The sequence below is a fragment of the Lolium rigidum genome, chromosome 3 (assembly GCF_022539505.1).
Source record: "Lolium rigidum isolate FL_2022 chromosome 3, APGP_CSIRO_Lrig_0.1, whole genome shotgun sequence".
Taxonomy (NCBI): domain Eukaryota; kingdom Viridiplantae; phylum Streptophyta; class Magnoliopsida; order Poales; family Poaceae; genus Lolium; species Lolium rigidum.
In genome coordinates this window covers 334,829,197-334,838,519 of record NC_061510.1, presented here as the reverse complement: position 1 = coordinate 334,838,519, position 9,323 = coordinate 334,829,197, and the positions used below count along the sequence as shown (strand labels likewise).

Below are 9,323 nucleotides of genomic sequence, written 5' to 3'. Positions count from 1 at the left end.
ACTTAACGGTGTTGCATTGTTCATCTTCACAGACCTTGTTAGAATGTTAGATGTGCTAGCTTCCTGAGCAGTTTGATTGTAAGTTGCATGCTTACCAATATTTTTGTACTCTGGTACTTTGATTTGTGATATAGGGGAAGTAAAACTCACCGAGTTGTAGGCTAACTTAGTAACGCTGGCGGTGCCGCTTTGATATCTATAAGCGGTGCTATGTCCACCTCCGTCCTCAACAGGGTCCATCAGTTCATCAAGAATGGGTCCCAATAGATAAAGAGTTTATGCTGAAGGTCATTCAAACTGTTTCAGAGGCCTTTTCGAGACCTTCGGGCGCCGAGTCGTCAAGGAACGGATTTACAACCATTTGAGGCATTGAAGAGGAAGGTGGGTTCAGATCCTCCGGCTCAAATGGCTTGAGAATGTGTGTTGGGCAGAGGAGAGAACATCACACGTGATGGAGTACTTTGCGCAAATCAAGGTTGGTTCAATTTGCACTTCTTGTAGAGTATTGACTTCTTCCATGTCTCATATATAACCAAGAACTAACTCAGTTCCCAATTAGGATAACCCCAAAGACACCGATTTTATCAACAAGCCTTTACGCTCGAAGCAGGGGCAGACCTAGGTTATGCTACCAGGTGTCATAGGACACCGGGTTGAAATTGTATTTCTTAGTAAATTTTATTCATTTCTAGTGTGTGACACCCCCAAATCTAGGTACGAAACTAGAGTGACCCCGGGTTTTTCTTGTTCTGGGTCCGCCCCTAGCTCGGAGGAAGATCATCTTTGCTGGTTGTATATCCAACACATCAATATCTCTGACTACGACACATCGTACTTCAAGTCACCTCATGCAGGGAAGAAGAAAATAGTAGAAACCAAACTAGTTATTCGCTTGATCCGATTCAAAGTAAATGTCGATAACTTAGTGCGAACTTTATACTAGATCAGCATAAAATCTTTAACACTTATTATGGATCAGAGGGAGTCGTTAGTACAAACGACAGAAAATGAATTAGAGATTGCATTTCCGCACAAGTTTCAGCCAAGTTTTGAGAAGCCGAAAATGGGTGCGAGCAACCATACTAGCCCTACACAGAGACATCAGTAGAGCAAAATGGGCTTGTCTAGAGCACGACAATCATGAGAGCGAACCGTCGTACCTCGTCATCATAGATGCTATGTCGTTTACAGGTGATGGATGGCGCACCCACATGTTTTCGAAGCATCGGCGGAAACAAGCGTGGTCCACGAACTGGACAATCAGTTGCTGTTGGATCGCAACATGGAGCTAACTTGGCTCGCGCAATCAAATCCCGGATTGATACGGCTACGGTGAAAGAAGGGCCAGCATGTGTTCATTTCACTGTAGTTGTTGTACTGGAGGGAAACTAACTTGATGGGATGCCAACCAAAACAATGAACAATTACATGGCTAAATTCCGCTACTACTACTGTACATCATCTGATCTATCTACGTATCATCATCATCATCCTCCTCCGATCCGCTAGCGCTTCTACGTACAATCAGTGGCCGGCCGCCATTGACGGACGGGGAGCAGAGCAGCAGCAGCAGAAGCATCGTGTGTGTGTTCACGCTGACGCTTGCTGCGTGGCTCGCTGCTACCATAGGCCGAGGCTGTTGAGGACGCGGGTGCCGAAGAAGCAGAGGTAGATGACGATGAGCCCGACCCCGTACAGCCGGCCCAGCCGCATCCCCCTCGCCGGAACCACCAGCAGCGCCCACGCCAGCCCGGCGAAGAGGAACGCCACCGTCTCGTACACCGCCCCGTCCGCCGGGATCGTGAAGGGCGCCGGGTACTGCGCGCCCGCCGCCAGCGTGAGCGACAGCCCGAGCCCCACCACCGTGTTGAAGAGCGGGCCGGCGTAGCAGGCCGACACGGCCGTCTGCGCGCCGCCGGGCCCGCCGTGCGTGGCCATGGCGACGTTGGAGACGAGGTCGCCCAGCGAGTCCCCCCACGCCAGCACCGTGACGCCCAGCACGCCCGAGTCCACGCCCACCATGTACCCGATGGCCACGAGCAGCGCCACCAGCTCCCGCGCCAGCGTGTAGGCCCAGAGCACGCTCATCAGGAACCCCGCGGCGAGCCACGGCACGCGGTGACGCCGGCTGCGGGGCGCGGAGTTGGCGTCCGTGGTGGACGCGGCGAGGGCCGCCAGGAGGAGGCCCAGGAAGGCGCTGGCGAGGAGGATGCCGACGCCGTGGCCGTGGTCCAGCGAGGCCGCCGCCGGGCTGCGCGAGGTGAAGGTCGTGGCGACCAGGACCGGCGCCAGCGCGACGGATGCCACGGCGGAGGGCTTGTGCCAGCGGTGCCCCGCGATGTCCGGGATGGTCAGGCGCCGCGGCAGGTACAGCGGCATGGTGAGCGCGTGCAGGATGTGCTGAAGGCGTGATTTTTTCGATGGGTCCGTCGGCTTGGCGGAGTGGGACGGCAGGGTCGGGGCGTCGTTGTCGTCGAGGAGGAGCGGCTCGGCGAGGTCCGGCTTGCCCGGGTCGGCGCCGGCGCAGCACTGGGAGGTCCAGACGAGGAGGACGTAGGCGGCGTAGAGGGAGACGAAGGCCGCGGCGACCCAGACGGTGACCGTGCCGGTGGCGAGGACCGCCACGAGGAAGCAGAGCGCGAAGAAGAGGAAGCAGAGGTCGCGGACGAACCCGCTCAGCTCCACCACGGCCCCGCCGCGGGAGCCGGCGGCGGAGGCGAGCGCGACGACGCCGGCGACGACGGTGGACACGAAGAGCGCGCCGCCGAGCGCGCTGTTGAGGCCCACGCCGCCGCCGTCCCCGCCGTCGCCGGCGGCGAAGGAGACGACGCTGGCGAAGACGTCGGGCGCGCCGTTGCCGAGCGAGAGGAGCGTGACGCCCGCGACGGCGGGCGGGAGGCGCAGCGCGGCGGAGAGGCCCTCGAGGGAGGCGCAGAAGTACTCGGAGGCGGTATCGCCGAGGAGGTAGAAGAGGACGACGAGCCAGAGCAGGAAGGCCGCGTAGCCGACGGCGGGCGGCGCGGCGCCGAAGCCGCAGTAGAAGAGGCGGAGGTAGTCGACGTACCCCGCCGGCGCGCAGGGCGTGTGCGAGAGGATGTAGGCGCACTTGGCCTCCGCGCCGTCGAGGGCCTCCAGGTCCTCGCAGTTGCCCGGCTCGTTCTTGCCGGAGGAAGGGGACGTGGACGGGGGCGCGGAGGACGTCAACTTGAGGACGTGATTTGTGGCGGGGGAGGAGTGGTGGCGAGAGGATGAGGGGAGGAGGGAGGCGGCGAGGAGGAGGAGGAGGAAGAGCAGGAAGCAGGCGCTGGGGACGGCGGCATTGTACACGCGCCGCCTGCGCGTGAACTCCATAAAAAGAAGGAGGTTTTAATTGGGCGGTGGGAGGGCGCGCTAGGACAGCATGAAGCTCGTGGCGTAGCTTGAGATCTTGGTGCGAGGTGGTCGTGGGAGGTGAGAGGCGGAGAGGGGTTTCCGGCGGGAGTGGGGATAGAGCTGAGCTGATGGAGCTCACTCCGGGGGAAATGGGGGACGACGGTCGTGGCGCGTAAATGAAGGGAGAGGTGTGGGAGGAGATGAGGAACAAAATTGAACAAAATTGCGTTGGGAGCTTGTGGGTTAAGTAAAGAGCAGTGAGGGCGTGGCGAGCGCGTGCGTGCGTGCGTTCGACGGCACGAACGGAAGAAAGAGTGGGGAGGCGAGGCGATGGCGATGAGAGACGGGAACTCGGTTTTAAAAAAAAAAACTCGAAGTCGGGTTCTGGCCGGTGAGCCCGCGTATACGCGTGTACGTGCAGGCGAACCGTGCCCTTGGCCCTTTTGTTGAGCAGGTGGAGCGAGGCAGATTTCTCTAGAGCCACCACGTATATCTACAGACAACATAGTTCACCACAAGACAATATATGACATAACTAGTATTAGTATCCATTATCCAACTATGCTTAGCTAAATCCGCCTCGGAGTTGACCGCTGAGATGTCGGTCACCGATCTTATGATGCGCACGGAGAAACTCCTTAAACGTTTACGCTTGGTCTAGATCGCAAGCAATTCAGCCTCAAATTATGATGTAAATTCTGATTATGGTGGCTACTCGATCCCTTCGTGTGAAAATATAAGATGTTTTTCAAGTAGACTAGAACTACACACTAAAAATAGACTAGATACAAATAAAATGAAGTGACCCTATAAAGTGACTAAAACGTCTTACATTTCCACATGGAGGAAGTATGTGCTAATTAGTTTATTTGGAAATCTTAAACCTACCAAGGAGGAAAATAAAATTGAAAGGTTAAAAAACACATCGTACGAAATGTGGTAAAGGAAATATAGATGTTGTGGTAGGAGACGCTCCTAGCCCAAGTTGTATTGGCCATGCTTGCTTGCTCCTATACACACTTAAGGCTTAAGAATACAGATAATATCAAAGTTAAACTTTCTAAAAGAAATAATTCTTTGGAACTTTATGCGAAAACAAGGGTCACACTTCAACAGATGCTCCTAATAGGATATCCTACGAGAGTATGTTTCTTAGTTCTTGTAAAGACGTCACTGATTATCACAAGTAAGAAAATAATATGATGTTAAATAAGTTGAAGAAATTAAGATACTTAATGATCTTCTACTGATAGGGCAGAGGCGTCCGATATTTCAATGAGATAAACATAAGTCAATTTGTTGGTGGAGCTCGTGCTTAACGATCTGGACTATACATGCAAAGTACATGCGTTAATGCAATCGCTAGGATAATCTCCGGGAGTTAGTGATCTTGCAGGTGCACGATCAGCCTAACCAGCGAGGATCTTAATTCCTACCTAAAATCAAGAACAAGAACTCATATTGCAATCAAGATATTACGGATAAAGATGAAACCTTTATTGAAAAGGTGGGATTTCGAACTGTTCTTGGCGTAGGCCTCAAAAAAATGTATAAAAGTAAATTTTAATATAATCAAAATCCGAATCTAAAAGTGACGACTATGAGGATATTGAAGGAGCAAAGGGTGAGAGTTTCGACCAGCCATATGTATGGTGGCCAAACCGTACCACTAGATGCTCCTTCAGTGCACACTCTAAAAAGTGGCTGACTTAATTGCTGCGAATTTGACATGGGTATGACCCAAAATAAACGTGACGCATCACCATATAACACTTTGGACGAAAATATGAAGTGTAAAATTGAATATTTCGTCCAAGTCTTTAATCATCATTATGGTAGGTTTAAAGTTCTGAAATCTTCACTTGTGGCATCCTCTTCAATTCTCACATGCTTGTTGCCATTTCCATGTACGATCATACTTCAATACTTGTCCCTCTCATACATGCTAGGTCCATCATTCCTAAGACTACAAATACATCTAATTTAGGCACCATCGTATTCTCTTGTATATGAGGAATAGTTCCATGAAACGAAAGTACCTCATCGTTAAGTTGTTTGGCACGAGCTTGAGTGATAGGTTCTCGTATTTGTGTAGTTGTAGGTACAGCGAGTGTATCAATAGATGAGATTTCCACATCATGCTCACCTTCTTGAATCAAAGTCGTACTCGACTCAAGCTCATCATCCCCTTCAAAGTATGGTTTTAAATCTGCAATGTTAATTGTAGGACTAACTGCACCAAAATATGCAGGCAACTCAAGTTTATATGCATTATCATTTATTTTCGCTAACAAACTAAAAGGACTAGCAGCGCGTGGCATTAACTTAGACTTGCGCAAATCAGGAAACCGATCTTTGTGCAAATCCAATCAAGCAAGACCACCAACATCAAACACAACATGTTTTGTTCCTCTATCAATAGCAATTTTGTACTTAGCTATCATGCGTTCTATGTTGTCTTTAGAATTTCATGCAATTTTAATATCAGCTCAGCACATTGTGTAGCATCCAAATATGCGTTGAAGATGGTAATAACAACAAATCAATAGGTGCATGAGGAATAAAACCATAGACAATCTGAAATGGGCACATCTTAGTGGTAGAATGCAGCTAACGATTGTAAGCAAATTCAATACAAGATAAACATTCTTTGCATGATTTTAAGTTCTTTTTTTAAAATAGCCCGCAACATAGTAGACAAAGTTCTATTGACTATTTCAGTTTATTCATCAATTTGAGAATGATATGTAGTACTAAACATCAATTTAGTCCACAACTTAACCCATAAACATATCCAAAAGTGACTAAGAAATTTAGTATCATGATTAGAAACAAATATTATTTAACACACCATGTTAACGAACAATTTTCCTAAAGAAACACATCAACAACATGGGCACCATCATCAGTCTTGTGATAAGAAATAAAGTATGTCATCTTAGAAAGCCGGTCCACGACAACAAAAAATACTATCCCTCACTGGTTGTGTACGAGGTAATCCCAAAATAAAGTCCATAGGAATATCCTCCCAAGGTACTAGGGACAGGAAGATGCGTATATAAACCATGTGAATTAAGTCGAGACTTAACTTTTTGATAAGTAGTGCAGCATGCCACAATCTCTCAACACCTCGATGCACGCGTGTCCAAAAGAAGTGTGCAACAAGTACATCCTCTGGCTTCTTCACACCAAAGTTACCCATCAATCCTCCTCCATGCATATCCTGTAATAACGTAAGACAAACATAACTATCTGGATTCATAATTTATTAGCACGGAACACAAATCCATTATTGGGGACGAATTTAGTCCATGTTTCACCATATTTATAATTCTGCAACACATCTTTAATTTTAACATCATGCAAGTATTGTTTTTTTATAGTTTTCAATCCAAATATCAAGTCAAGATACAGATAGTATAATGGCATGACAAAACATCAGCAATAACAATATATTTACCCTTTGTGTGTTTGATAACATAAGGAAAAGACTCAATAAATTCAACTCACTTTGCATGACGATGATTCAGCTTAGCTTGACTAAGAATATGCTTCAAAGATTCATGATCAAAATGTATAACAAAATCTTCAGGCCATAAATAATGTTGCCAAATTTCTAATGCCGGTACCAACGCATATAATTTTGTGTCATAAGTAGCATAGTTCATACTAGGCCCACTCAATTTCTCACCAAAATATGCAACATGTTTACCATGTTGTAGTAACATACATCTCAAACCAATTCCACTAGCATCACATTCAAGCTTAAAAGTCTTACTAAAATCAGGAAATTGGACCAGTTGACCATATGTTAACTTATCTTTCAATATCATGAAGGCCTCTTGTTGTGCAGCGTCCCAAACAAAGCGCACATTCTTCTTTGTAAGTTCATTCAGTGGAGGGGTGATGGATCAAAAATCTTTTACAAAGCGTCTACAAAATCTAGTGAGGCTAACAAAACACCTCACTTGTGTGACCATCTTGGGTTGCGGCCAATTCTCAATTGCTTCAATCTTGGCTGGATCAACTTCAACACCCTATGTTGTAACAACATAGCCAAGAAAAGCAACTCGATCGGTGCAAAAGGTGCACTTCTGATGATTATCAAACAAACGTGCGGCACGTAAAGCGTTGAAAACAACACGTAAATGATCTAAATGGTTCGCCAAAGATTTGCTATATATGAGAATATCATCAAAGTATACCACCATAAAACGTCCAATAACGGAACATAAAACTTAGTACATCAGTCTCATGAAAGTACAAGGAGCATTAGTAAAACCAAATAACATCACTAACCACTAATATAAATCGAAACTAGTTTTAAATGTTTTTAAAATTCATCTCCTAATTGCATACGAATTTGGTGGTAACCACAACTCAAATCAACTTTAGAGAACATAATAGAACCACTCAACTCATTTGGCATATTATCCAAACGTGGTATAGGATGACGGTATTGAATGGTAATATTACTAATAACTCTACAATCAGTACATATGTGTGAAGACACATCTTTCTTTGGTACCAAAATAATAGGAACAACACATGGACTAAGAGACTCACAAATGTAATCTTTGTCTTTTAGAATATAAATTTGCCGCTGAATCTCGTTGGTCTCCTCGGGATTGGTTTGGTACGGTGCACGGTTAGGCAGCGAAGCTCCTGCAATCAAATCAATTTGGTGTTCTATCGCACGAATACATACAGTCTAGATTGAACATCTTCTGAAAAAGGTCCATAAATTTCTCCAAAAGGTTAGCATCCGCAAGTAGCAAAGAAGAAGGCATATCCTCAAATAAATACAGAACCTCTTTGCAAATAATTGCATAACATTGAGTAATGTTCACATCAAGTTCTACAATATCAGATTTGCTAGCAAGCAAATAAGAATTCTTCATAGGAATTTCAGTAGCATGGTTCGAATCAGACATAGTATTATTCTTAGGTAATACAAAATCTGGAGGAGAAATCTGATTCTCACCCTTATGTTTCTCCTCGTGTTTTACTCTACAAGCTCTAGCAAGATCACCATTTAAAATTTGTTTGGGAGTCATGTGTTTGAGACAAATTTTCTTCTCATCATGCATAATAGAATAGTGATTAGTTTTACCATTATGAACTGATTCTCTATCAAATTGTCAAGTTCTTCCAAGTAACAAAGAACAAGCTTGCACATGCATCTTAATCAACAAAATCAGAATATGTACGAACAGTAAAATGCACGCGAGTACATCTTGTTACCTTGATATTACAAGAGATCTCAAACCATTGAATGTAATAAGGATGTGTGCACTGTCTTGCTGGCAAACAAAGCTTTTGCACCATGTTAATGCTAGAAAGATTATTACAACTCCATCCATTAATGATGATCTATATTGTTTGGTCTTTTACAACGTCTCTTGTTTGAAATAGGTTGTGGCATCGATCATGCCCAGCTTTGCTCAATTGCACATTGATGGTGTGTACTCGGCTTATGCGGAAACGTTGTTGGGGAACCCCAAGAGGAAGGTGTGATGAGCACAACAGCAAGTTTTCCCTCAGTACGAAAACAAGGTTTAATCGACTAGTACGAGAAAGGCGTGACTTCTGAAGGTGTTGCTGGCTGACTAGTGGCAGGGCGCACTACCGGTGTCAGCAACAACGTGGAACCTGCACACAAGACAACCAAAGTACTTTGCTCCAACTTACAGTGAGGTTGTCAATCTCACCGGTTTGCTGAACACAAAGGATTAGACGTATTGAATGGAAGTAGATGTTTGCTGTATGTAAACAGAACAGGATTGCAGTTGAATTTATCATTAAAGGAAATACGACCGAGGTCCACATTTCACTAGAGGTGTCTCTCCATAAGAAATAGCATGTTGGATGAACAAATTACAGCTGGGAAATTGACATAATATCGACCATACATGAAAAGATGATCACTATGATATCTGGTATTAGGCATT

The 9,323-nt window shown here is 46.0% G+C and overlaps 1 protein-coding gene across 1 annotated transcript; it reads right to left on the bottom strand.

The window, feature by feature from the left end:
- Positions 1–1,227: 1,227 nt before the first annotated feature.
- Positions 1,228–3,653, bottom strand: LOC124700091 (cation/calcium exchanger 1-like). The gene has a single exon (XM_047232279.1). The coding sequence runs from the start codon at positions 3,349–3,351 to the stop codon at positions 1,621–1,623; it is 1,731 nt and encodes a 576-aa protein (XP_047088235.1). The 5' UTR covers positions 3,352–3,653; the 3' UTR covers positions 1,228–1,620.
- Positions 3,654–9,323: the final 5,670 nt, after the last annotated feature.

What these genes read in the sequence shown, in the direction of transcription:
- LOC124700091 (XM_047232279.1), bottom strand. Translation starts at nt 3,351, where the DNA reads ATGGAGTTCACGCGCAGGCGGCGCGTGTACAATGCCGCCGTCCCCAGC.